General features: G+C 59.1%; 1 protein-coding gene and 1 non-coding gene across 6 annotated transcripts in view; both read left to right on the top strand.

Annotated features, from left to right (window-relative positions):
* CHD4 (chromodomain helicase DNA binding protein 4) overlaps positions 1-26,936 on the top strand; it is a 36,437-nt gene that overhangs the window by 1,724 nt on the left and 7,777 nt on the right. The window contains exons 3-36 of one of the 5 annotated variants that reach the window (XM_056106847.1): positions 2,221-2,342; positions 2,470-2,664; positions 2,798-2,916; positions 3,040-3,281; positions 3,447-3,574; positions 3,798-3,933; positions 4,085-4,263; positions 4,454-4,693; positions 5,068-5,271; positions 5,384-5,589; positions 6,022-6,153; positions 6,353-6,449; positions 8,284-8,475; positions 8,677-8,877; positions 8,969-9,106; positions 9,316-9,437; positions 9,533-9,706; positions 9,928-10,069; positions 10,148-10,279; positions 10,366-10,483; positions 13,831-13,955; positions 14,961-15,198; positions 15,308-15,483; positions 22,798-22,978; positions 23,063-23,149; positions 23,243-23,331; positions 23,443-23,576; positions 24,776-24,920; positions 25,074-25,239; positions 25,555-25,652; positions 25,738-25,867; positions 26,189-26,263; positions 26,461-26,598; positions 26,739-26,847. In XM_056106847.1, coding sequence (XP_055962822.1) covers positions 2,221-2,342; positions 2,470-2,664; positions 2,798-2,916; positions 3,040-3,281; positions 3,447-3,574; positions 3,798-3,933; positions 4,085-4,263; positions 4,454-4,693; positions 5,068-5,271; positions 5,384-5,589; positions 6,022-6,153; positions 6,353-6,449; positions 8,284-8,475; positions 8,677-8,877; positions 8,969-9,106; positions 9,316-9,437; positions 9,533-9,706; positions 9,928-10,069; positions 10,148-10,279; positions 10,366-10,483; positions 13,831-13,955; positions 14,961-15,198; positions 15,308-15,483; positions 22,798-22,978; positions 23,063-23,149; positions 23,243-23,331; positions 23,443-23,576; positions 24,776-24,920; positions 25,074-25,239; positions 25,555-25,652; positions 25,738-25,867; positions 26,189-26,263; positions 26,461-26,598; positions 26,739-26,847 — 5,110 coding nt within the window. Of the gene's footprint in view, positions 1-2,220; positions 2,343-2,448; positions 2,665-2,797; positions 2,917-3,039; positions 3,282-3,446; positions 3,575-3,797; positions 3,934-4,084; positions 4,264-4,453; positions 4,694-5,067; positions 5,272-5,383; positions 5,590-6,021; positions 6,154-6,352; positions 6,450-8,283; positions 8,476-8,676; positions 8,878-8,968; positions 9,107-9,315; positions 9,438-9,532; positions 9,707-9,927; positions 10,070-10,147; positions 10,280-10,365; positions 10,484-13,830; positions 13,956-14,960; positions 15,199-15,307; positions 15,484-22,797; positions 23,150-23,242; positions 23,332-23,442; positions 23,577-24,775; positions 24,921-25,073; positions 25,240-25,554; positions 25,653-25,737; positions 25,868-26,188; positions 26,264-26,460; positions 26,599-26,738; positions 26,848-26,936 lie in introns of all 5 variants that reach the window. The other 4 variants (XM_056106848.1, XM_056106846.1, XM_056106845.1 and 1 more) reach the window with 4 other exon arrangements.
* Positions 25,347-25,482, top strand: LOC130016205 (small Cajal body-specific RNA 11). The gene has a single exon (XR_008791211.1). It is a non-coding gene; the product is annotated as a small Cajal body-specific RNA 11 (non-coding RNA).

Below are 26,936 nucleotides of genomic sequence, written 5' to 3'. Positions count from 1 at the left end.
TTCTGTTTGGCTTTTCACTCCCAGGCCGGGGAATTGCACCTCCTTCCCTGCTCCGGCAGCAAGTTGCGGTGGGCTGGGGGTGGGGGAGGTGGCTCTCTCTGCTCAGGGCACTTGATGCCTCGGACCTGGACCGCATCTCCCCCACCGGAGAGGAGCGGGGGTCCCCTTAGCCGCTGTGTCTTTCGCGGCGGGGTTGAAACTTAGCCCTGAGTCTTGCTCCCGTGGGTCTGCATGTCTGTGCGGTTCCCTGAGGTGGCGCGGGTGGCAGGGAGGGTTAAGGTGACCCTGGCCTTGGAGGGGCCTGGGAAGTGGTTTCGGGGCTGGCCCCCTTGCTGGGTTGGAGCCTCTGGGCACCCAGGGTGAACTCTGCCCTGAGCTGTAGCATGACCCAGTTTTTCCACTTGCCACACCCCGTTCCTGCCCCTTTCCCAAATCTTTCTCTCCGTCAGTTTTGCCTCCTGCCCTGTCAGCACAGTCTCTGCCTGAGAAGTTGGGGGGGGGTCCCCGTTGCCCCCATGGCATTGGCTGGGTCTTCACTCCAGCTTTCAAGGAGATGAATGAGAAGGAAGAGCTGAGAGGGTTTTTTTTGGGGGGGTGGGGTGGGGGTGGGGATGACTGGAGGATTGTGGGGGAGAAGCTTTGAAGTGACTAGTTTTTTTTTGGCGGGGGCAGTTCCAGACTGGTGTCCCCTTCCCCAGGGAACGGGAGGGCCTTACCCCAGCCGGGCCTGATCCGGGCTGAGTGGCAAGGGGTGGGGGGTGGCCGAGGGCGCTTTGTCCAGCCCAGTGGCTCATGTTGCCGGGGGATCTGCTCAGGAAGGGCGGAGCCAGAGGGTTTGAGGGCTTGCCGCTGGGGTCTGGTGTTGAGCGTGTGGGCCAGTCCCGGAAGCCCGGTGGCCAGCACGGTGGAGGTGCCGCTGCTTCCCTTGGTGGGGATGGCACTCCCGGGGCAGGCTCCCAGGCCCCCTCTCGGGGCTGGAGTGGGAGTGAGACGGGGAGGGGTGTCGGGGTCCACCAGGTGCATCTTCGGGGAGCATGCCGCGTGCTCTGCACTGCACCCCTGTCGGGTCTCTTCACTCCTCTGATGCCTGAGAAAATCGCGAGGAGCGCGGGGTAACCCAGTCCCTCCTGCAGTATCGCCCTTCACCTGGGTCTTAGGTTTCCCTGCCAGACTGGGGCTGTGGGGCTGGGGACAGCTGTGTCCTCCTGGGCTTGGGGGTGGGGGGGCTCGGGACCCTGTCGGGGTTGGGGAGCGCCCCGGGCGCGCCGGCTTGGCTGCCTTTGCTCCGCCGCTCGCTCACCTCGCTCCGCCCGGCGCCCCCCTCCCCTGCCACTTCCTGTCTGTCCTATGTTGGCAGCTGGGTGCCCTGGGCCGGTTCTGCGGTCAGGAGCCATTTTCCCTCTCCTCCCTCCGTGGGTGAAGATCCCTCCTTCTCTCCCTTCTCCACTCCCCCCTCCCAGGGCGGGGGTGGCTGGAGGGAGGGAGGAGGAAGCTGGGGCGCTGGTGTGACTGTCTGTGACAAAGGGAGCTGCCTCCTGCCCCCCCTTCCCACCTATCCCTGCCCCGAGCTCCCAGGGTTACCCCAGGCTTTGTGTGTGCTCCCAGCCAGGGGGGAGGTGGAGCCATATGGAAGGAGGATGGGGGGGGTGGTGACAGCTGGGCTGATTCGGGCCCCTGGGGAGAGCAGGCGACTGACCCTGGAGGAGCCTGGGAGGAAGCAGAGCTGGAGGCCGGGAAACCCTGGTGGGGGGTGGGGGCGAGACCCCCGGGAGGCTTGGAGCAGCGCTGAGATGAGCCCGAGGGGCTTGTGAAGGGGGTGTGGTACCCCAGAACCGAGAGAGGCCGTTTGGGCCGGCTGCCTCCGGGTGGACCTCAGCCTCACATCCCGGGCCTGGCCTGATGTCTCTCGTCGGGGTACGGTCCCTCGCCACTGTCGGGCGGGCCCCCGCGAGGGCCGAGGGCCAGGAGCCAGGGGTCTGGACAGCTGCCCGCGGGGGGCCTATTTCGGGGATGTACAGCTCGCTCTTTGTCTGGGTTTGGTCCGGGGTATCGGCTTCCTTCCGCACAGAGTAGAGCAGTTCTCTTCAGTGGAATCTGGGACAAGAGGTGGTGGGGTGGGGTGGGGGGAGATAAAGTTCGAAGTTTCTGGATCCGCCGCTAACCACTCGCTCTTGATCTTTTTTCCCCGGCCCCCTCCCCCCCTGTGCCAACTGTCCGTAGAAAACGAAGAGGACGCCGAAGAGGATTTGTCGGAAGCAGAGACTCCCAAGCTCAAGAAGAAGAAGAAGCCCAAGAAACCTCGGGACCCGAAGATCCCCAAGAGCAAGCGCCAAAAGAAGGAGGTGAGTGGGCGCCCCGGGCGCGGGAGGGGCGGGGGCGTGGCCCAGGTCCGCATGGCACGAGCGAGCCGCATGCGTGTCTGTCTCCCTCTCCCCCTCCCCGCTCCAGCGTGTGCTCTTGTGCCGGCAGCTGGGGGACAGCTCTGGGGAGGGGCCCGAGTTTGTGGAGGAGGAGGAGGAGGTGGTTCTGCGCTCAGACAGTGAGGGCAGCGACTACACCCCCGGCAAGAAGAAGAAGAAGAAGCTCGGACCCAAGAAGGAGAAGAAGAGCAAGTCCAAGCGGAAGGAGGAGGAGGAGGAGGACGATGACGACGATGACTCCAAGGTGCCTGTCCCCGCAGCCCTGCTGCCCTCGCGCCCCCTAGTCCCGGGACGGGGTCAGAAGGGAGCCTGGGTGCAGCCCCCGACCTCGGCCGGCTGGGCGGAGCTGACCGGGCTCTGGCCCGTGCTCTTGGCAGGAGCCTAAGTCGTCGGCGCAGCTCCTGGAAGACTGGGGCATGGAGGACATCGACCACATGTTCTCCGAGGAGGATTACCGCACCCTCACCAACTACAAGGCCTTCAGCCAGTTTGTCCGGTAAACAAACGGGGGCCCGGGGAGGGGAGCCCAGCTGCCGCCTTGCCTTGGCTGCCTGTGCCGCAGGGTCGTGCAGGCCTGGAACTGACGCCTCTTCCCTGCTCTTGTCCGGTCCTCCCCCAGGCCCCTCATTGCTGCCAAAAACCCCAAGATCGCGGTCTCCAAGATGATGATGGTTCTGGGCGCGAAGTGGCGGGAGTTCAGTACCAACAATCCCTTCAAGGGCAGTTCGGGGGCGTCCGTGGCCGCAGCGGCCGCGGCCGCGGTGGCCGTGGTGGAGAGCATGGTGACGGCCACGGAAGTCGTGCCCCCTCCGCCCCCCGTGGAGGTGCCTATCCGCAAGGCCAAGACCAAGGAGGGCAAAGGTGACGAGGGGGGCAGGGTCGGGTGGGTGGGGGAGGCGGTGCCTGCCCTCCGGAAGACGGGAAGTGGCGCGGGGGGGCTGGCGGGAGGCATCTTTGGGGTCATGGCTTTTGCCCTGTGGGGTTCCCTCCCCTGTTCCGGGGTTCACCTTGCTCTCCTGGTTTTAGGACCCAATGCCCGGAGGAAGCCCAAGGGCAGCCCCCGTGTTCCAGACGCGAAGAAGCCGAAGCCCAAGAAAGTTGCGCCGCTGAAGATCAAACTGGGTGGCTTTGGCTCCAAGCGAAAGCGATCCTCGGTGAGCGCCCTACAGGGCCCTTTGGTGGGGCTGGGGGTGGGGGGGCGCGCCGCCTCAAGGGAGGAAGGAGAGGTGACCTTGGGGTCAGGCAGATGAGATGGTGGGGACCGGTGTTGGTGGGGCTTCCTGGGGACTGGTTCTAGGTAGTCCGAGTCCAGGAGGGGTCTCCTCCTTGCTGTCCCTCCCCCCCGTGGTGTGACCCTCCCGCCTCATCCCTCGCCAGAGCGAGGACGATGACTTAGACGTGGAGTCGGACTTCGACGACGCCAGCATCAACAGCTACTCGGTCTCCGACGGTTCCACCAGCCGCAGCAGCCGCAGCCGCAAGAAGCTCCGGACCACGAAGAAGAAGAAGAAAGGTGTGTTTCTCCACCGCGGCTCGCGGGGGGATGGGACAGGGCGGGGTAGGGGCATCTCCCCATGGAGATCACGGGTGGGTGGTGTCAGTTTTAAGGGGTGGGGGGAGGTGGTCTTGTTCGAATAACTGGGCTCTCCCTCTTCCTTGCCCAGGCGAGGAGGAGGTGACTGCTGTGGATGGTTATGAGACAGACCACCAGGACTATTGCGAGGTGTGCCAGCAAGGCGGGGAGATCATCCTGTGTGACACCTGTCCGCGCGCGTACCACATGGTCTGCCTGGACCCCGACATGGAGAAGGCCCCCGAGGGCAAGTGGAGCTGTCCGCACTGCGTGAGTACCCGGCCACGGCGCCGGCGGGCACCCCACGGGGGATGGGGGGTGGGGGATGGATACCCCATGGGGAACGGGCAGGCGGGCATCCCAGAGGGGGGTGGGGGGATGGGCACCCCGCGGGGAACAGGGCGGGCGGGCACCCCCCGGGGGCGGGGCGGGCCTAACCGGGCTCTCTCTGCACACGCAGGAGAAGGAAGGCATCCAGTGGGAGGCCAAGGAGGACAACTCGGAGGGCGAGGAGGCCCTGGAGGAGGGGGCCGGCGACCCCGAGGAGGAGGACGACCACCACATGGAGTTCTGCCGCGTGTGCAAGGACGGCGGCGAGCTGCTGTGCTGCGACACCTGCCCCTCGTCCTACCACATCCACTGCCTCAACCCGCCGCTGCCCGAGATCCCCAACGGCGAGTGGCTCTGCCCGCGCTGCACGGTGAGCGCCCCACCGGCGGGACCCGCTGTCCCTCGCCCGGCGTCTGGGTGCCTGCGGCCCGAGACGGGCTTGGCGTGGAGACACCAGTCAGCCCTTTGGGCCCCCGCGGCGTGCTGGGGAGTGAGGTGGCTGACGAGGACCCGCTCCTGTGACCTGAGCCCTGCTCAAGCGAGTTCTGGGCTTCCCTGTGCCCATGTTTGGGGGTTTTGCAGACTGAGATGGGGTCCCAGATGCGTGGGGTGGCCGGGGGCGGAGGGAGCGGCCTGTGAGCCGCCTTTGAAGGGCTCCGCAGGGAGAACCTCCCGGTCTGGGCAGGTTGGGGCCGTGGACCAGAGCAGCTGGCGGGAACGTGTTGCGTCATCTCTTCCGCTCAGTGTCCAGCTCTGAAGGGCAAAGTCCAGAAGATCCTCATCTGGAAGTGGGGTCAGCCACCGTCTCCCACCCCAGTGCCTCGGCCTCCAGACGCTGACCCCAACACCCCTTCCCCCAAGCCCTTGGAGGGACGACCGGAGCGACAGTTCTTTGTGAAGTGGCAGGGCATGTCCTACTGGCACTGCTCCTGGGTGTCGGAGCTGCAGGTGAACCGGGGGCCCAGGAAGGGGGGGTGGGGGGCAGGGGGCGCGAACAGAGCCTCGGAGCACCGTCGTGGCTCGCCGCCGCCCAGGGCCTGACACGCCCTCCCGCCCGCAGCTGGAGCTGCACTGTCAGGTGATGTTCCGGAACTATCAGCGGAAGAACGACATGGATGAGCCGCCTTCTGGGGACTTCGGGGGTGACGAGGAGAAGAGTCGGAAGCGCAAGAACAAGGACCCTAAGTTTGCAGAGATGGAGGAACGCTTCTATCGCTACGGGATTAAACCCGAGTGGATGATGATCCACCGGATTCTCAACCACAGGTACCGTGGGCCTGGGCCGCGTCTGGGGAGCCACCTGCCCGGGGCTGGGCGCAGTATTGCCCTGAAACTCCCTGGGCTCTGAGCCTGCAAGCAGTGGTGTGGAGGGGAGTTTTTTGTTTGTTTGTTTTATTTGTTTTGCTTTTTGAATTACACCCAGTGATGCACAGGGGTTACTCGGCTTTGAACTCAGGAATCATTCCTGGAGGGGCTCGGGGGACCATACGGGATGCCGGGGATCAAACCGGGGTCGGCGGCGTGCATGGCAAACACCCTCCTAGCTAGTCTTATTGCTCCGGCCCTGGAGGGGAGTTTTGGTTCCGATATGGCAAGAGCGGCCGCCTTGGAGCCCTGCCAGCGAGCGGCGCTGACTCTGGGGGGCAGGAGGGCGGCCTTCCGGCTCTGACCATTGTCTCGCCCTGCCTGGCCTTGCAGTGTGGACAAGAAAGGCCACGTCCACTACTTGATCAAGTGGCGGGACCTGCCCTATGACCAGGCGTCCTGGGAGAGTGAGGATGTGGAGATCCAGGACTACGACCTGTTCAAGCAGAGCTACTGGAACCACAGGTGAGGGCTGCAAGGCGGCCGCTGCTTGACTTCGTTTGATTATTACCAATTTTTTAAATAAATTTTGGATGACACCAAATAGTGCTCCCTGGAGTGTTCAGGGGACCCTGCGGTGCCCTTTTGAGCTCGTCTGGGCTCTGCAGTGGCTTCTTAGGGAGAAGGACCCGGGACAGCTGTGCCATGTGTCTGTCTTCCTTAGGGAGCTGATGAGGGGCGAGGAAGGACGTCCCGGCAAGAAGCTGAAGAAGGTGAAGCTGAGGAAGTTGGAGAGGCCGCCCGAGACGCCCACAGTCGATGTGAGTGGGACCCTGGTCTGGTGTGGCGCTGAGGCCCCTGACAGCGAAGGCTTCCCTGTACTTGCTACCCGGCATCCGCTGGGAGTTTAGCCTTTTCTTTGGTTTTTGCTTTTTGGGTCGCACCCGGCAATGCTCAGGGGTCACTCCTGGCTCTGCACTCAGGAATTACGCCTGGCGGTGCTCAGGGGACCCTATGGGATGCTGGGAATCAAACCCAGGTTGGTCGTGTGCAAGGCAAATGCCCCACCTGCTGTTCTATTGCTCCAGCCTCGAGTTCAGCTTTGGGCACAGGTTTTTCTAGGATCAATGAGGTGGAGGTGGAGCAGTGAGACAGGCAGCCCTTTACAAGCCTACTAGAACCTGGGTCTTCCCCCCCCCCCGGCTTTTGGGTCACACCCAGTGGTGCTCAGGGCTTACTACTAGTCCTGTGCTCAGGGATCACTCCTGGAACTGCTCAGGGGACCATGTAGGGTACTGGGGGTCGAGCTCTGATTGGCTGTGTGGAAGGCAAACACCCTACCTGCTGTACTATTGTCCTGGCCCTGAACCTGGGTCTTCTGACCCTTGAATCGTGACTACGCTTCTCTGGGTTTTATTTGTGAGGATGAAATGTTAGAAGGTTAAAAGATGAATGCAGGTTAGGGCTTACTTTTTTGGGGTGTGGGGTGGGGTGTGTGGAACGGGCACGCCTGGCTGTGCTCAGTACTTAACACTCCTGGTTCTGCACTGAGACGCTGGTGGGGCTTATGGGACCAAATGTGGTACCAGGAACCAAACCTGGGTTGTTTGTGTGCAAGGCAAAATGCCCTCCCTGCTACACTGACTCCAGCCCCCTGAACACACGGTGTTGTGGTGGACATTTTGTCATATACATTAGTGGAGTTTTCTTGTGTACTTGAAACTAGCATGTTAAATGTCTGTTTCTATATTTTGGGGACTGTGCATGGGGTAGTTTCCTGACAATCCTGGGACTTGAACCAAGGTTGGTGGCATGCAAGGCAAGTGCCTTAATCTTACCACCTTTACTATCTCTCTGACTTATTCGTTATACTTTTTTTAAAAATTTAAGGAATAGATGAATCTAGGGGGACAGAGAAATAGTGGGTAGCGCACGGCCAATCTCGGTTTCATTCCTCAGCACCCCAAGTGGTCCCCTGAGCCTACCTGGAGTGATCGACCCCCAAGAGCACAGCTAGGAGCAAACCCTGAGCATCAGTCAGTGTGGCTCAGAAACCAAACCAAGAGAGAAAAATCAATATAGAAAGGGACATAAGGTCACCTGGCGGATCTGGCCGGCAGAATACCGTTGGTCACCTGGCGGCCATGGTGTCTTCTGGAGACCTGCAGCACCAAGGCCTTCTGGAGGATTTTGAAACTCAGGGTTTGGTTTTGGTTTTGCTGTTTTTGGCTATACCTGGCGGTGCTTAGGGCTTACTCCTGTGTCTGCGCTCAGCAATCTCTCCTGGCGGGCCTCAGTGGACCATATGTGATGTCGGGGGTCAGACCCAGGTTGATCGCGTGCAAGACAAATGCCCTGCCCGCCGTCCTGTCGCTCTGACTTTGCACTGAGGGTTTTGTTTGGGGGCTGCTCGGCGGTATTCAGGGGACCACACAGAGCCAGGGATTGAACCGGGGCTTCCTGCAGGCAAACAGGTGTTGCGACCAGTGAGCCATCTCTTAGGTCCCCTTGGCGTTCGTTTCCCCCACTACTTCTGGGTTTGTCTGTGTCTCGCCTCTCTGAGGAGCCCTGAGAATGGGTGAGGCGGCCGCCGCTGCTGCCCCGACAGGATGTGAGTCCTCGCCGGAGACTGACTTCTGTGTTTTCCTCCTTCAGCCCACGGTGAAGTATGAGCGACAACCTGAGTACCTGGACGCCACGGGCGGGACCCTGCACCCCTACCAGATGGAGGGCTTGAACTGGCTGCGCTTCTCCTGGGCGCAGGGCACCGACACCATCCTGGCTGACGAGATGGGGCTGGGCAAGACCGTGCAGACGGCGGTCTTCCTCTACTCGCTCTACAAGGAGGTAGGCGAACCGGGCGGGGAGCTCGCGGGCCCTGTCCTTCGTCCTTCCTGCTCTGGCCGGCCATGGCGGGGGTAACTGCACCCAGACCGGCAGAGAAGCAGGGCTGGAACTGGCGGGGCCGAGCAGTGAGACGTGACGGGGGAACTCTGCGTGGGCAGGGACGCCCCCGGCCCTCACCGCTGGTTCTCTGCTGCCTCCCAGGGTCATTCCAAAGGTCCCTTCCTCGTGAGCGCCCCGCTTTCTACCATCATCAACTGGGAGCGGGAGTTTGAAATGTGGGCTCCGGATATGTACGTGGTGACCTACGTGGGTGACAAGGACAGCCGGGCCATCATCCGCGAGAACGAGTTCTCCTTTGAAGACAACGCCATTCGCGGGGGCAAGAAGGCCTCCCGCATGAAGGTATCCTGTGGGGGGATGCGGGCCACCCTTGGGAGCTGGGCCGAGGGGAGGCGGGGGGCCCATGTGTGACCCGGTGCGACGTGTCGTGTAGAAAGAGGCCTCCGTGAAGTTCCACGTGCTGCTGACGTCCTACGAGCTGATCACCATTGACATGGCCATCCTGGGCTCCATCGACTGGGCCTGCCTCATCGTGGACGAAGCGCATCGGCTCAAGAACAACCAGTCCAAGGTGAGGGCCTTGGAGGGACGGCGTTTCCCGGGACGGTGGCCTCCTGCCGCACCTGCTCGTTCAGGGACGGGGAAGGGAAGGGGGTGTGGGGTCTCTGCCCGCCTCTCTGCCGTGCTGACGTCGGGGGCCTGAGCCGTGTGGCCGTGGGCTGGGGTGCGCGCACCCCGAGCCTGTCCATCTGACTCCCTGTGTTGCGCTCCGCCTTACAGTTCTTCCGGGTCCTCAACGGCTACTCGCTGCAGCACAAGCTCTTGCTGACGGGCACGCCTTTGCAGAACAATCTGGAAGAGTTGTTCCACCTGCTCAACTTCCTCACCCCCGAGAGGTTCCAGTAAGTGTCTGTTCCTCCACGCGACGTGGCGGCTCTCCTGCCCTCCGAGACCTCGGCCCTCCCCACCAACTGCTGCTCGCCTTGTCCCTCCCCAGCAACCTGGAGGGCTTCTTGGAGGAGTTCGCCGACATCGCCAAGGAGGACCAGATCAAGAAGCTGCACGACATGCTGGGCCCTCACATGCTGCGGCGGCTCAAGGCCGACGTGTTCAAGAACATGCCCTCCAAGACGGAGCTGATCGTGCGCGTGGAGCTGAGCCCCATGCAGAAGTGAGTCGGGGCCTGGGGATCGTCTTGACACCGGCTGGTTCCTGCGCCCGATTTCCTGCCGCCTTCCCTTCCCGCGTTTGACAGGGTGGTGGCCGCGCGTGGGGAGGCGTCCTTGGTCCCGGCTGTGATGTGGCAGGAAGGAGGCCTCGGGCTCTGGGGCCGGGGGGGGGGGGTCACTGGCTCTGACCCCTCTCTCCCCCCTCCTCCTCCCCGACGCCTAGGAAATACTACAAGTACATCCTCACTCGGAATTTCGAGGCGCTCAACGCCCGCGGCGGCGGCAACCAGGTCTCCCTGCTCAACGTGGTCATGGACCTGAAGAAGTGCTGCAACCACCCCTACCTCTTCCCCGTGGCCGCCATGGTGCGTGCGCGCGGCCCTCTCGGGTGGGCGGGGGCGGGGCGCTCGCTCCCGGGGCTCACCCTGTGCCGCTCCCCTCAGGAAGCCCCGAAGATGCCCAACGGCATGTACGACGGCAGCGCCCTGATCCGGGCGTCGGGCAAGCTGCTGCTGCTGCAGAAGATGCTGAAGAACCTGAAGGAGGGCGGGCACCGCGTGCTCATCTTCTCCCAGGTACCGCGTGTGCCGCCGCGCGCCCCCCGCCGACCCCTCTTCCCCCCCTGCACCGGCACCCCCTCACCGTGCTGCCCCCGCCGCAGATGACCAAGATGCTGGACCTGCTGGAAGACTTCTTAGAGCACGAAGGCTACAAGTACGAGCGCATCGACGGCGGCATCACGGGCAACATGCGGCAGGAGGCCATCGACCGCTTCAATGGTGAGCGGGCCCGGGCGCCCCTGCGATTCCGCCAGCTGCCGAGGGACAGCGGAGGTCTGCTCTCCGGGGGCCGGCTGCCTCGAGGCCGCCTTCATCCCGCTGCGGGCTCTGACCAAGGAGGGCTTCGGAAGGCGCCTCATCTCTGTTCTGATTACTGTTACTGGACTGGGGGGTTGGGGCACACGCTGCCGTGCCCGGGGGGTGCCATCGAGGCCACTTGGTGGGTGCCAGGAGCGGAACCCAGCCTCGCCCATGCACTGTTGGACCCAGCCTTGCTGGGAGACTGTTGGGCTCTTGGAGCTAGGGTGGTTTTTGTTTTGTTTTTAAATTTGAGGGGGGCCACACCCAGCAATGTTTTTTATTTTTTTTGGTAACTGGAGGTGGGCCATACCGGCAGTGTTCTGGGGTTATTCCTGGCTCTGTGATCGGGGGCTGCCCTTTGTGGAGTTTGGGGGACTGTGTGGGGTGCTGGGAATTGAACCAGGTTGGCCGTGTGCGTTGCAAGCATCCTGCTGCGGTCCTCTCTCTCTTTGGCCCGTTTTGGGGCCGTGAGCCACTCCAGCTGTGCTCGGGCTAGTCCTGGCTCGGGGCCCAGGGATCACTTTTGGTGGGCTCAGAGGACTGTGCTTGGTGTCAGGGATCAAGCTGGGCTTGGCTGAGTCCAAGGTGAGAGTCCTCATACTGCCTCACTGCCGCCCCCTCACTGTTTCTTCTTTGGGGGAGGGAGTCTGGGCCACGTTTGGTAGTACTCCTGGCTCGTTCTTAGAGGAGCTTATGCGGTGCCAGGATGGAACCAGGGTTGGCTGCATACGAGGCAAGTACCTCACTTGCTTTTTGTTTGTTTTCATTTTTTATTGTTTTGTCTGGGCTTTTCTGCTTTTTTTTTTCTTTCTCTTTTGGGTCACACCCAGTGATACTCCGGGATTACTCCTGGCTGTGAACTCAGGAATCCTGACAGTGCCAATTCCTGGCGATATGGGATGCTGGGGATTGATCCTGGGTCAGCCGCGTGCAAGGCAAACCGCCCTCCCTGCTGTGCTATCACTCCGGCCCCCTTCACTTCCTCTTGTGTTATCTCCTTGACCTTGCGACTGGATGAGACTTTCTTGCTTTGGGGTCACAGCTGCTGGTGCCAGGGGCCACTCCTGTCCTGGCTTTACGCTCCCAGGAGTCAGTCCCAGGCCGTGTTTGGGAGACCAGGTGGTGGCAGGGGCTGAACCAGAGCCAACTGCACTTGAGTCCCGTGCCGTCTCTGTCCGCTTCACGGGGTGGGAGTTCCTGGCGGGGCTTGAGGCTTCCCCCTGGCTCTGTTCAGGGATCATTTCTGGTCTTGGGGGGACCTTAGGTGGTACCTGGGATCGAACCGGGGTCAGCATGAGCCAGGCAAGCTTAACCCCTGTACTGACTTCTTGCCCTTCGCTCTCACTTAAAAAACAATTTTTTTTTTTTTTTTTGCTGTCAGGAGATTGAACCCAGGCCTCATGCAATGCCAGGCGTGAGCATTATAGTTAGTCCTCGCCTGACTTTGAGGACCAGAGGGAAATGAGAGCTTATTCCAGCTCAGATAGCAAGTTTGGGGTCTGGGGACACAGCTTAGCGGGCCAGAGAGCCTGCTCTGCCTGCAGGGGTGTGATCCTGGGGCTCACTCGACACCACGTGGTTACCCGACCACTGCCAGGAGTGACATCCGAGAGAGAACTGGGAACAAGCCCTGAGCTCCCTGTGGGGCCCAGGCACTCCCATGTGACCCTTCCCCCCCCCCCCAGCACCCCATGTGACCCACCCCTGAGCACCCCGTGTGACCCCACCGCCGGGCACCTTGTGTGACCCACCTTGGGGCACCCCATGTGACCCTACTGCTTGGCACTCCTTGTGACCTGAGCACCTCATGTGACCCACTCCTGGGCACCCTGTGTGGCTTGTGGACCCCATGTGGCCCTCCCACCCCAAAAATCGCTTTGTTTCAGTAGCTACTCTTATTTTTCTTATTTATTTTGGGTTTGGGGTCATACCTGGCGGTGCTCAGGGGTTACTTCTGGCTCTGCATTCAGGAATTACTCCAAGCTGTGCTCTGGGACCCTTTGGGATTCCGGGGATTGAACCCAGCAAATGCCCTACCCCTGTATTGTCTTACCAGCCCCTGCCTTTTTCCTTTTCTACTTTGAGCTGTTTCTGGACTTAAAAGTTGCAAAATATTATGGACTTTCACGCCTCCCCTTCATTCACCCAGTTTCTTCTATCTTTTCCCTTCCCTCCGACCTTTGGTTTTTCTCCTTGGGTCACCCCAGGGTGGACTCCTGGCTGTGCACTCAGAGGTCATCCTGGTGGGCTCGAGGACTATTCGGGCTGCTGGGCACTGACCCAGGTCGGCCACAGCCAGGCAAGCGCCTTCTCGTTGGACTATTCGGCCCCACCTCGTTTATTCTTAATAGCAGTAATTTATGCCCAGAATAATGCCCCAAAGTGGAATTTCACACAAATTAAAACTATGGAACTTTTAACTACTCAAACAGTTAACCATTAAAAAAAAACGTTGGGGCCGGGTTGATAGTTTATCCAGTAGGGTGCTTGCCTTTCAAGTCACTGAGGGGTTCGATCTTCAGCACCCCATATGGTTCCCGAGCGCAGAGCCAGGAGTTAGCCCTGAGTACCCCCTGGAGGTGGCCCTGGCCCCCCAAATAGAGAAAGCAGAAGCAGTTAAGAAGGGTTAATTACCGAGAACTGAACTGCACACCGAATGGAACGTCACCTCGGTTCTCCCTAGTGGCCTTTTCCTATTGCAGGATGCAGCCTCCACAGTGCGTAGAGTAACTGCCTCTTCCTGCTCTGATCGTCACTGTCCCCCCCCCCACCCCCCCGCCGGAGGGGGTCCACACCAGGCCTCATGCCTTGCCCTGAGGCTGTGTCTTGCCACAGAGCGGCCTCGCTCGGCCCACAGCTCCTTTGCTTCCCCCGACCTTGATCTTTTGGGCCGAGTCAGGTGGCGGTTACACGTGTGGGCTGAGAACCCTGCAGGGGCCCGTGAGGGAGCCTGTGCTGGCGGGTCCTGGTGTGGTGAGGTTGGTCTCTTGGTTCAGATGCTGCCGGCCACGTTCCTCCCCATCGTGAATTGACTTTTCTCCTTGTCAGGGATGTCTCTCTCTCTCTGGGGAGATGCCTGAGCCCAATAACGTCCTTTTCCTCCTCAAACTTTGATGCTGAATTTCCTTGCCAGTGGCGGACCTTGTGGACCGCGGATGTGACCGTGGCGTTGGCCTGGCGAGGTGTTTCCTTCTCTGCCGTTGTCCCTGCGTTGACTAAAGGGATTGCCAGAAGCGCGTCTAACGGGTTTTTGGTTCCTTTCTCAGCACCGGGTGCTCAGCAGTTCTGCTTCTTGCTTTCCACACGAGCTGGGGGGCTTGGAATCAATCTGGCCACCGCTGACACTGTTATCATCTATGACTCTGACTGGAACCCCCATAATGACATCCAGGTGAGCAGAGGGTAGCAATGTAGCACTGTAGCACTGTCCTCCCGTTGTTCATCGATTTGCTCAAGTGGGCACCAGTAACGTCTTCATTGTGAGACTTGTTGTTACTGTTTTTGACATATCAAATACGCCATGGGGAGCTTGCCAGGCTCTGCCGTGTGGGCGGGCTACTCTCAGTAGCTTGCCAGGCTCTCGGAGAGGGACGAAGAAATCAAACCCAGGTCGACCGCATGCAAGGCAAACACCCTGCCCCGCTGTGCTATCACTCCAGCCCGAGCAGAGGGTAACAGCTGGGAATATAGTAACTCGCCAGAAGTGCAGTGTGTCCCTGGCCCAAGAGAGAGAGTGTGTGTGGGAGATCGTGTGTTTGTGTAAGGGGTGAGGGGTGGCGGTCAGTACATTCTTCTAAGGCTTGTTGTGGGGCTGGAGCGATAGCACAGCGGGTAGGGTGTTTGCCTTGCACGCAGTCAACATGGCCGACCCAGGTTCGATTCCCAGCATCCCATATGGTCCCCCGAGCACCGCCAGGAGCGATTCCTGAGTGCATGAGCCAGGAGTAACCCCTGAGCATCGCCGGGTGTGACCCAAAAAAAAGCAAATAAAAAAAAAAAAAAAGTACAACAAGCCTTTTTTTTTTTCTTTTTGGGTCACACCCGACGATGCTCAGGGGTTACTCCTGGCTCATGCACTCAGGAATCGCTCCTGGCGGTGCTCGGGGGACCATATGGGATGCCGGGGATCGAACCCGGGTCGGCCGTGTGCAGGGAAAATGTCCTACCCTCGGTGCTATTGCTCTAGCTCCAAGGCTTGTTGCACCTTCCTGTACGAGTTTGAGTTAGGTGTGGTTTTCTTCGTGATGACGTCAATAAAGGTTCATGTCCGGGCCAGGGGAACCGAATTAAGTGGTGTCAGAGCCAGAGTCAGGCTGGTGCCTAGCTTGTGTGGCGGCTCTCAGGGCCGGAAATTAGGGGGACTTTAGCTTCTGCCTTTGTGTGTGCCCCGCTCCAGGCCTTCAGCCGAGCTCACCGGATTGGGCAGAACAAAAAGGTGATGATCTATCGGTTTGTGACCCGGGCGTCTGTGGAGGAGCGCATCACGCAGGTGGCCAAGAAGAAGATGATGCTGACGCATCTCGTGGTCCGCCCTGGGCTGGGCTCCAAGACGGGCTCCATGTCCAAGCAGGAGCTGGACGATATCCTCAAGTTCGGCACAGAGGAACTCTTCAAGGACGAGGCCACGGATGGAGGTGAGCTGGTTGCTCCGAGGACTTGGGTCCTGGGCCGTGGACCTCGGTCCGGTGGGACTTGCTCCCGTCACTCTCCTGCTGAAGCTGGACCCTCCTGATTTCTTTGTAGGTGGAGACAACAAAGAGGGTGAGGACAGCAGCGTTATCCACTATGACGATAAGGCCATCGAACGGCTGCTGGATCGGAACCAGGACGAGACGGAAGACACAGAGTTGCAGGGCATGAATGAATATTTGAGCTCATTTAAAGTGGCCCAGTATGTGGTACGGGAGGAAGAGATGGGGGTGAGTATGAATCCAATGCGTTTGTGCTTGGCGGTTGCTCTGAAAATTGGAATTGAAATCAAGATGGTATTTGAGACAGGAGGCAAACAACTCTAGACCAATTAGTAAGTATGCCGAAGATTTCCTTCTAAAATAAATGCGGTAACGTGCGACCAGTTACACTCTTTTGTTGTGGCTGTTGTAAGGAAACATAATTTGGGGGTGGGGAAGCCACACCCAGCAGTGCTCAGGAGTTCCTCCTGGCTCTTCACGCTGGACTTACTCCCGGCAGTGCTCAGCTCGGGGGACCACATGGGATGCTGGGGAGCAAACCTGGGTGAGCTGTCTGCAATGCAAGCCCCCTACCCACTGTGCCATTGCTCCAGCCCCAGGAAATGCCAACTTCAGTTACATGCCTTACGTAAGCCACATTTCAGCCTTGAGTTCTGTTGGTTCTTTTAAAAAGGTCTTTAGGGGCTAGAGAGGCCGTTTAGGGTTTGATCTCCACACCCCATTTCGTCTCCCGAGCACCCTCGGGAGTGATCTCTGAGTGCAGATCCAGGAGTAAACCCTGAGCGCTGCCGGGCTTGGCCCTCAAACCAAGCACAAACAGAAGTAAATGAAAAGCTTTTGGGCGGCACGTGGTGTTGGAGTACTTGGGGGTTCGGAGGGTCCCGTGGGATCAGCCCTGGGCCCTCACCCCAGCCCCGCCCGTCGCTTCCCTGCCGCTGTACTGGCCCTTTTTGTTCCTTTGACTTCATTCTTCCCGACGTGGTGCTAGATTATACTGGAACCAGAGATACAGTACAGCTGGCAAGGCACTTGCCTTGCATGCAGCGGACCCAGGTTTGATCCCAGCACCACATTTGGTTCCCTGAGCACAGAGTCAGGAGTCAGCCTCAAACGCCACTGGGTGTGGCTCACTAAACCAAACAAACAAAAAGACAGACAACCAAAAATTATTCTACTGTGTATGTTCTCCAAGTGTATGATGAATTTGGATAGGGCCAGATTGATGGTCCAATGGGTAAGGTGATTGTCTGGCGTGCAGCTGACCCAGGTTTGATTCCCCAGCACCCCAAAGGGTCCCCCAAACACCGCCAGAAGCCATGAACACAGCTGGATGTGGCCCAAAATGAAAACAAGCAAACATGAGCTTATAGCAAGCCTAGAGATGGAGCACCGAGGGGGAAGGGTTCTGCCTTGCATGCAGTCACCCCTGGTTTGATTCCTGGAACATACGCCCCCTCCCCCCAAGTACTGCCAGGAGTACAGACCCTGAGTACTGCCAAGTATGGTCCTAAGAAAACAACAACAAAAGTGGGACTGGGAACATAGCTCAGTAGGCTGAGCATGTTCTCTATATGCAGGAGACCCCGACTCCATTTCCTGCACCTCAGGGTCCCTCATGAAGTCCCTAAGCACCCACCAGGTGTGACCCCAAAACAAAACGACTGGATGTGACCTTGAAACAAAAATGAAATCAAATTAGCTTACTTGCACGTCAAAGCCCTGTGGGCACCATCCATCCTTGGCTGCTCTTGGCACGGGTGTGGATCCCGCACCCACGGGGCCGGCGTAGGCAGCGTTCGGACCTCCTGCCAGGTCTGCTCAGAATGCGGAGCTGGGCCTCCCTCGTGCAGGGCCTGTGCTCCCACCCATCATCTCCAGCCCCGAGCTGTGTATAGATTCATTTACATTTGGGGGCTCAGGCCTGAGCCCAGAGCTGCCAGGCCAGTGCCCTCCCGCTGGGCTATAGCCCAGGTCCCCTGCTTCATTTGTGCCACATCCAGTGATGCTCAGGGCTCATGCCTGGTGGGGCTCTGGTGCTGGAGATTAAAATCTGGGTTGGTCACATGCAAGGCAAGCACCCTAATCCATGTACCTGATTGCCGCCGCCCCTCCCTCTCTCCTCTTTTAAAGTCTTTTCATGATGACACTGTGACTTACCAAGATGTTGCTAATACAGTTGTTCCAGGCATTCAGTGTTCGGCACCTACCCGTCCACCAGCGCGACCTCTCCTCCACCCCGCCCCTGTTTCCATCCCACCACTCCAGCCTGCTCCCTTGCAGGCACAAATTTACTTCATACTGCTCGTGACAACACAAAGGCAAATGGAATTATCAAAAAAACAAAAGTTCAATAAAAGTCAGTGTGTGCTAATCGTTATTCTCACAGTGGCGCTGCTCGGGGCATCGAGGGTTGACTGGGCTGGCGGGTGCTGGTCGTGCCTTCTGTTTCCTCTCGTTGAGCTTGGTGGGCTGCTCCGCGATTTTCTTATCAGATTTGTTGTGGTCCTCCTGGGCGATCAGTGCTACGAAATTTGGAGGTGTCCTGCGGCTGTGTGCAGCCACGCACCCCGGAAACGGTGGAGCCAGAACAGTGTGGTAGCTTGGTGGCCTGAGGAGGTTCAGTTGGGGAGCTGCTGTGCCGACCCCCAGAGGGTGTGGCCCCGTGTTGCTGAGCCTGCAGGCAGGGAGGAGAATCAGTGTACCCCCATCCCCAGTCGGCCTGGGTGACGCCAGCGGCATCCTGTTCTTGGGGAGATGAGCTGTGAAGCTGGGCGGTTTTCTCCCAGGAGATGTCGTGTGTGGGTGCTTTGGAAACAGGCAGGGGGTAGGGCTCTTGCCGGCACACAGCTGACCGGCGTTCGAACCATATGGTCCCCTGAGCTCTCGCCTGAATCAGAGCTAGGAGTAACCCCGACTCATAGTGGGTGTGGCCCGAAAATCTTTAAATCAAAAAAGATGTCGGATGAGTGGGGCTGCTGGACTTTCCGGGGAGGATTCCCCACTTTTTTTGGAACTAACATAGTTTCATTGAGGGAAAATAATCTCTTTTTTTTTTTTTGACCTTTTAAAAAAGTTGAAGTACTGTGGTTTCCCGTGCACACAATTCCAACCCATGGCATCACCAGGAGGGGAGGGTAATAATTCAGAGAGTGATACCCTATTAGTAATGGAACTTCGCTGCCTGGAGAAAGGTTAGGCAGAGGTTGTGGCCCTTGCCTTGCGTGTGGCTGACCATGGCTTAATTTCTGTCCCCATATCCCTGAGCCCGCCAGAAGTGGTCTCTGAGCACGGAGCCTGGAGTAAGCCCTGAACGTGTCTCCCCCAAAACAAATTCTCTGCACCCTGAGCTGGAGTGCCACGTGACCCTGGCCCCAGAATGCAGGATAGTTTCTTTCTTTTGGCAGGGGGGCTCCGGACTTTTGCAGGCTTTGTGTTCAGGGATCACTCCTGGGGGTGCTCGGGGGACCGTGTGCGTTGCTGAGCTCGGCCTTGCCTGCCGTATTACCTCCCCGGCCCTTAACTGCTTTTCTCTTTGTGGGGGTGTTCTCCCAAGCAGTGCTCAGGTGGCCTGGAGCCACTTGGGCAATAACTTGTAAAGCCAGACTGGGCGGTTCAGTGATTGGGTGATAGGAGCTGTAGGGTCACATTTGGCGACACTTGGGCCGTGTGGTACCCATGAGGTTTGTATTTGTGGCCCCAGGGCATGCCAAGTTCTTGCCCGATGAGCGGTCTCACTCAGCCCTGGAGTGCACCTCTTATTTCATTCACCCTGCAAAATATTGGACCTCTCGGGTGAAAGGTAGCATTTTGTTTGGTTGGTTTTTGGGGGGCCATATTAGGCTGTGCTCAGGGCTTACTCGGCTCTGCACTCTGAAATTACTTCGGCAGTGCTCGGGGGTGTCAGGGGTAGAACCATCAAATGCAAGGCAAATACCCAGCTCATCTCTCCAGCCCTGAAGGCAGGATTTTGATAAGATCCAAGCAGCCTTTCTCTTGGGGGGGGGGGGGTGGCATACCTGGTGCTTAGGGCTGTACTCTGAGACCTCTGTTGGCAGTACTCGGGACTGGATGTGGACGGGGTCACACCAGCGAGCAACCTACCCGCCGTGATCTCGCCGCTCGTCCTCATGCTTTTAAAAAAGTATCAGAATCCACTGTTTTCTATTTGCTTTCTCTTCCCTTTTTTCCTTCAGAAACAAAAAACTCAAACTGTGATACACGTGTGGTAGTTGTGTGGTGTGGTGTGGTGTGGTGTGGTCTAACAGGACAGCAATTGCTTCCTTTTCCAGTACACTTGCTTGATGGGGCAGCAGGAGGGGAGTTATGGACCACAACTGTCAGTGCCCAAGGGCTACTTACTACTGGTTTGGTGCCCGGGGCTCACTTCTGGCTGTGCTTGGGGGAACCATGCCGTTCCAGGGATCGAACCTGGGATGCCTGCCTGTAAAGTGTGCGGTCCCAGCCAACCGAGATTCCAGCCTCTCTCTTTTTGTAACATGTCGACACTGTTTGCCTATCAGATTTGTTGTGGTCCTACTGGGCTACAGAATTTGGAGGTGTCCTGTGGCTGTGTGCAACCACGCACCCTGGAAAGAGTGGAGCCGGAACAGTGTGGTAGCTTGGTGGCCTGAGGAGGTTCAGTTGGGGAGCTGGTGTCCCGACCCCCAGTGCCTCATGCTCAGATGTGGCTTAATTAGAAATTGCAGTGCCAGCATCTGTGTAAACCACTGCGCCCGGGCTCTTTGAGTTGGCATGGGTTTCTGGGGATCCCAGATCCTTTGAGCTCAGGAATTGCCCATCTTGTAGTATTTCTGATGGAGACCCCTTGTCCTCGCCTTTGAAGGCGATGCGACTAATTGCAGTTACGTGTCGCTGGCTAGAAGTCAGCCCTTGATCTGTAGACCAGTAGGACTCAGTCATTCAGTGCTCCTGGAACTGAATGCTCTCCAAGGTGGCATTCTCTGGCCCGTGGGTGGGGCACTGCTGGCGCCTGCTCTGCAGGCAGATGGCCTTCGCGTCAGTGGCTACAGCTACTGTTCACAGTAATGTTTTTATTTTAAATTTGGGGCTCCATTGCTTTCAAAGCGGGTCTTGGGGGTCGTCACTCCTGGCGGTACTTGGCCAGTGGCTCAGTGATAAGGCCCAAGGCTTTGATGTCGCTTGGGTCCAACAGGGCCAGCCCAGCAGTCCTGGGCAGAAGTGGGCCTTCGGGCGTCTCTGACGATGCTCGGAGGCCGTGTGGCCAGAGACCACCCTAGGGGCGGGCACTTGCGTCCTGACCCCCTTGCTGTCTCCTGGTCCTCTAATTTCCATGGCTCCGAACTTAAGTAATCCAAAGGGTTATGGTTTCCGCCCTCTTGGCCATGGAGTTCCCTCCTTGGGGATCACTGATGTTGCCAGTTTCTTATAACGAGCCTTTCTCCTGTGCATACAAATTGCACCTTGGCACACGCGTAACTGCGTACAGGCTCACTTTGAAGACATTGCTAGTTTGGTTCCAGACCATTGCAATGGCGGTGGGAGAGGAGTCACAGAAACCTTCTGGTTTCCCAGTGCCTGTAAAATTGATGTTTGAGGGCCAGGAATGTAGCTCAGCAGCGATCTTGCCTTGCATGTGTGAGGCCCGGGGCATGATTCCCAGATCTGCCCCTAAAATCGTTCTGTGTATATTCACTCAGCTGGGGTCCGTTGAGTGTATATGGTGTGTAATGTGTGTAGCTTGAGAGCGGTTCAGACAAAATGCCACCTGCTGTTGGAAAATGGCACCGAGGGGCCTGCTGGGTGCCTGCTGGCCACAGGCTTCCGAACATCGTTAAACACCGCTCACTCGCTGTGACTCTAGAGAGAAGACGGCAGCAGGGACTGTGCCGAGACACCCGTGTTGTGCGCACCAGTCTTTCGTTCCTTTTCCTTTCAAACACAAAAGCCGTTTCCGAGCTCGAATCTTCTCTACCTTGCTCTTCTCCGCTAAGTGAATCGTGAAGCTAGGTAGAACTCCAGTCATTTCACAGAGGGGATCCCCCATCATTTTGAATGAACTCCACTATATGTCCTCGGTTTGGAAGCAGCGGAACTTTTAAATGTAGCTGCGTTTGGGGCCAGTGGGAGAATAAGACCGGCGAGGCACTTGCCTTAGAGCTGCCCACCCCGGGTTCCGTCCCCGGCACCCCAGATGGTCCTTCCTTTGGACACTGAAAGGAGCAATCCCTGTGCACAGAGCCAGGAGTAAATCCTGAGCACTGCCAGGTGTGACCACAAGACAAAATAAAAATGGAGAGTGACTTGGCATAATGTTACTTTGGGGTGTGGCTTGTGATGACAGAGTATCTGTCTGTCACCACAGCTAAAACATTTTTATACCTGATGAGAACACTTACCAACTTTCTAATACATAGATACAGTATCTTTAACTATAGTCACTATTTCTTTTCCTCTCCGACACTATTATTACTACAGTTACTGTTACTGAGCCCAGGCCCTCACATGCCAGGCCAGTCCTCTGCCTCTGAGCTGCTACGGCTCTGGCCTCATGAATACTTGTTGGGGATTATAGATGTAATTTTCATCTTTTCTCTTTGGAAGTGGGGACCACAGCACTGCTCAGGGACATTGTGATAACCAGGAATCGAACCCTGGCCCCTTAACATGCAAAACTCACTCCATCCCTTGGGACCATCTCCTGGACCCTGTTGTCATTGTTTTAAAATAGGGGCCACACCCCACACCCAGGTCTATATACCCAGGGTGCTCGAGACGCCATGTGGTACCAGGGATCACACTCCGGGTTCGTACATGCTACATGTGTGTGCCGCCCTTAAACTTTGGGTTTGTGCATGCTACACGTGTGCGCTGCCCTTCAACCAGTTCCCTGCCACCCACCCAGCATTTCCTTTGTAGCTGGGAGTTAGTGGCTTTTGTCAATTGTCATTTATTTCACCCATCCCCAGAATCGATACTGTTAGTTCCATTGTGAAGGACAAATTTCTTACTCATATCGTAAAGGAGATCAGTGATCCTGAAACCCGTGAAGTGTGAACTATCAGGAACATCTGGGCAGAAAAAAATGCCGCCTGCGTATGCACACAGGAAACTTACGAAGTTTGGGAAGGGCAGAAGGACCTCACGGGCCGCTGCCTTCCGTCATCTGAGACCCTCACAGTCCTCCGGAAGATTCTCATTCCGCCGTGTCTCAGGCCCTGGCCTCTCTCTCCTCCAGTTTTCCGCCCCCGTCCACCCGTGCACGCGCCCGTGGAAAGGGTTCCGAGAAAGCGTGCGCCTTCATCTTGGCTTCCGATGCCCGATTCTCTCCCGGTTCTCTTTAGCGGCCTGCCGATCTCACCGTCACGAGCAGGAGCCGGCGCCTGTCAATTAAACATCTTTTAAGTTCTTAGGTCCGCCCAGGCCCCCCGCACTCCCCAGCAAGCCTCTCAGAGTCCAAATCACCAGAAGGAGCGCGCTAGCAAGACTGGGAACCGTGAGGACCGGGGGAGCTGGTGGTGCCGACGTCAGCACCCCTGAGTCCTGGCCCTCCCTCTGTCCCAGGAGGAAGAGGAGGTAGAACGGGAAATCATAAAACAGGAAGAAAGTGTGGATCCTGACTACTGGGAGAAATTGCTGCGGCACCATTATGAGCAGCAGCAAGAAGATCTGGCCCGAAATCTGGGCAAAGGAAAAAGAATCCGTAAACAGGTCAACTACAATGATGGCTCCCAGGAGGACCGAGGTGTGTGTGGCCGGCCCCGCCCCCCGCCCATGGGCCGTTCTACTAGAGCAGTGGGCCCCGCTCATCTGCCCTCTCTCCCTCCAGATTGGCAGGACGACCAGTCCGACAACCAGTCCGATTATTCTGTGGCTTCAGAGGAAGGTGATGAAGACTTCGATGAGAGATCTGAAGGTGAGCGCGCCCGCGCGTTGCTCTCTGGCTTTCTCGGGGTCCTGCCCTCCCCGCCAGCCCGCGTGGCTCACGCTCGCTCTCTTCTCCCCGCAGCTCCCCGCAGGCCCAGTCGCAAGGGCCTGCGGAACGATAAAGATAAGCCATTGCCTCCTCTGTTGGCCCGCGTTGGGGGGAATATTGAAGTAAGTGCCATGGGCGCGGGTCTGCAGGGGGGTGGCGGGCGGGGGGTCGGGGCGGGGTGCTGGCCCCAGGAGGGGCCGCTCCCACTCACCGCCCTTCCTCCTTCCCCTCAGGTGCTTGGTTTTAATGCCCGACAGCGGAAAGCCTTTCTTAATGCCATTATGCGATACGGCATGCCCCCTCAGGATGCTTTTACCACCCAGTGGCTGGTGCGGGACCTGCGAGGCAAGTCGGAGAAGGAGTTCAAGTAAGCCGAGAGCGGGCGCAGCTGGCCAGCGGGGCCGTGGGCGGGCGCCACGGGGAAGTGGCTGTTCCCCACTGTCGGCCGGAGTTGGGCCGCTCAGCGGCTCTGGTGTTCTTGGGCCCCTGGACTGGACCATGGCAGGGCCGTGGGGTCCCGAGACCTGCTCTCGGGGCGATGGGGGACCGGACTGCCGCTGGGAACCACAGCCTTGATTTATTTACTCAATTTTAATAAAAGGGTGTGGGAGAGAATTTGATATTGGGCCCTGGAGGCAGCAGCCCGGGCCGGAGTGTGTGCTCCACCTAGGGGACCCCTGGACTTGATGGTCAGCACTGCTGGGAGGGACCCCTAAGCACTGTGCCTCAGGGTAGCCCCCAGCACTGAATGGGTGTGGCTTCAAACTAAAACTGAAGGGCTGGGCCGGAGTGATAGCACAGCGGGGAGGGCGTTTGCCTTGCACGCGGCCGACCCAGGTTCAATCCCCGGCATGCCATAGGGTCCCCCAAATGCCACCAGGGGTAATTCCTGAGCACAGAGCCAGGAGTAACTCCTGAGCATCACTGGGTGTGATCCAAAAAAGCAAAAAAAATAAAACTAAAGGGCCACGGGGCTGGGGAAGATAGTATACCAAGTAGAGCGCTTGCCTTGTTCAGTCCCTGGCACCCCATATGGCCCCCCGCAAACCCCACCAGAAGTGATCCCTGAGTGCAGCCAGGAATTTACCCCTACGCATCACTAGGGTCGGCCCAGAAGCAAAAACGAAAAAGCAGAACGGGGAGATACACGGGGGTTGAGGGACTTGCCTTCCATGTGGCCAACGTTGTTTCCGTCCCCTGCGCAGAAAGCCTAGACTGGCCCCCAGCAATGCCCGGTGTGGCCAGAAACCAACCAGCCAGCCAGACACCGGGCTGCAGCAATGGTCCCTGAGCAAAGAGCCAGGAGTGGCCCCTAGCCGGGCCAGGGGTGATTGAGAAACCAGCAGCAGCGGGAGGAGAGAGTCTGGGCGGGGCGGGTGGGGTGGGCAGGGCGTTGGCCTTGCTTGAGCCGACCTGGGTTCGTCCCTGGCACCATGCATACCCCCCACGGAGCACTACAGTGAGTGGTCCCTGAGTGCTGAGCCAGGAAGAACTTCTTACTGCTTAGTACTACCCGCGGGTGGGGGTGACTGCCCTGCAACTCACATCTCTGCTCCTCTTCTGCAGGGCTTACGTCTCTCTCTTCATGCGGCATTTGTGTGAGCCGGGAGCCGATGGGGCCGAAACCTTTGCTGATGGTGTCCCCCGAGAAGGCCTGTCTCGTCAGCACGTCCTCACGAGAATTGGTGTCATGTCCTTGATTCGGAAAAAGGTGAGCCCTGCGGCTGCCTTGCGTTTGTCCCTCCTGGGTTCGGTCTCGGGCAGCCCCGCCAGGAGTGACCCCGGAGCCACAGGTCCCAGGGGCAGAGGAGGACGCAGCCTCCAGCGGCAATTCGGTCTCCAACCTCTGTGCCTCTTGCTGCAGGTCCAAGAGTTTGAACACGTGAATGGGCGCTGGAGCATGCCTGAGCTCGCCGAAGTAGAGGAGAACAAAAAAATGTCCCAGCCAGGCTCGCCCTCCCCCAAGACGCCGACGCCATCCACCCCAGGGGACACGCAACCCAATACTCCTGCGCCCGTGCCGCCTGCTGGTAGGTCGGCCCGTGCCTGCTCACGGCCTTCTCTGTTCCTGGTCCTGGCCCGTCCCCGGCCTGTGGCCTTCTCCGGTCCCGGCCCATGGCTGGCTCATGGCACTCTCCGGTCCTGGCCTGTGCTTCGCCCTCCCGCTGTGGGCAGCTCAGCAGCGGCGTCAGGCGGGACACACAGCACCCCCTCTCCGAGTAGGAGGGCCGTCCTGAGTGTGGGACTGGCCCTCAAAGGCCCGAGAGGACAGTTCCCCGCCAGCCCCCCCAGCGGGTGCGGCCTGCTCTCTGCTCCAGAGACTCACGGTCTTCTCTCGTCCGCAGAGGACGGGGTGAAAGTCGAGGAAAACAGTCTCAAGGAAGAGGAGACCGCGGACGGAGACAAGGAGGTCAAGCCTGCGGCCCCCGAGACCGCAGCTGAGGTGAGGCACGGGCGCTGGGGGGACACACAGCTGCCGGCTCTTCTGTGGGGTCCTGGCCGCAACCTCTGGCTTTCTCTCTCTGCAGTGCACACAGCCCCCCGCCCCTGCTGCCGAGGACGACAAGGCCCTGGCCGAGCCCCCCGAGGGGGAGGAGAAAGCGGAGAAGGCGGAGGGGAAGGAGCGGCCCGAGGAACCCATGGAGACAGAGTCCAAAGGTAGCCCCCTCTCTCCACCTGCGCCCCTTGGGGAGTCCCCGGCGCGGCCTTCGTGGCAGTGATGGTGGCGACTCTGGTGTTGAACCGGCCCCATTGGCTTTGAAGGGAGGGAACGCCCGCTCTGTGGACAGAGGCCTGGTTTGGGCCCTGGCACTGCGGGGTTTTTACTGCTGAGCATGTGTGACCCCCAAGTGGCTGAGCTCTGCTGGGTGTGGCCCCCAAATTGGGGAGGAAGCCAACCGTGGGCTATTGTGTCCGTGGTGCAGGGGTGCGGTCTCACGGGGCGCAGGGGTATGGTCTCACGGGCGTCCTTTCTCCCAGGTGCTGCCGAGACGGAGAAGGCGGAGGAGAAGGCGGCCGCCACGGACCTGACCCCGATCGTGGTCGAGGATAAAGGTGGGTGTGGGGGGCGGGCAGACGGCCCAGGAGCGGGGACTCAACTCTGCCTCCCCCCCCCAGATTCGTTTCATTCCACGCTGTGGGTGTCCTCTGGGGCCCCATGTGCAGCTCTTAGTGACCCGGGGGCACTGTGGGCAGGGGCCCTGGGGCCACGCCCCGGCTGGAGCTGATGGTCCTCCCTGCCCCTCGTGCAGAAGAGAAGAAAGAAGAAGAGGAGAAGAAAGAGGTGATGCTCCAGAACGGGGAGACGCCCAAGGAGCTCAGCGACGAGAAGCAGAAGAAAAACATCAAACAGCGTTTCATGTTCAACATCGCCGATGGCGGCTTCACCGGTAGGAGGAGGAGGGCGGCCCCGGAGCGGAGTCAGGGTGGGGGTCGGACGCCAAGGCCACGGGGGTGCTGCTCGCCTCGGCGGAAACGGGGAGCCTGACTCTCACGGGCCTTTGCCTTTCTCTCCCCCGTCGCGCCTCAGAACTACACTCCCTTTGGCAGAACGAGGAGCGGGCAGCCACCGTCACCAAGAAAACTTATGAGATCTGGCATCGGCGGCACGACTACTGGCTGCTGGCTGGCATCATAAAGTATCCTTCGCCCGCGCTGGGGCCGGGATTCCGGGAGGTTCTGTGGGGGCCACGGGCGGAGGTTCTTGCTTGGCCTGTTGCGTTTTCCT

This window comes from Sorex fumeus, unplaced genomic scaffold, assembly GCF_029834395.1.
Source record: "Sorex fumeus unplaced genomic scaffold, SorFum_2.1 ptg000148l, whole genome shotgun sequence".
Taxonomy (NCBI): domain Eukaryota; kingdom Metazoa; phylum Chordata; class Mammalia; order Eulipotyphla; family Soricidae; genus Sorex; species Sorex fumeus.
Note: the sequence above shows the minus strand (reverse complement) of the source record. Positions and strands in the feature narration are given on the sequence as shown.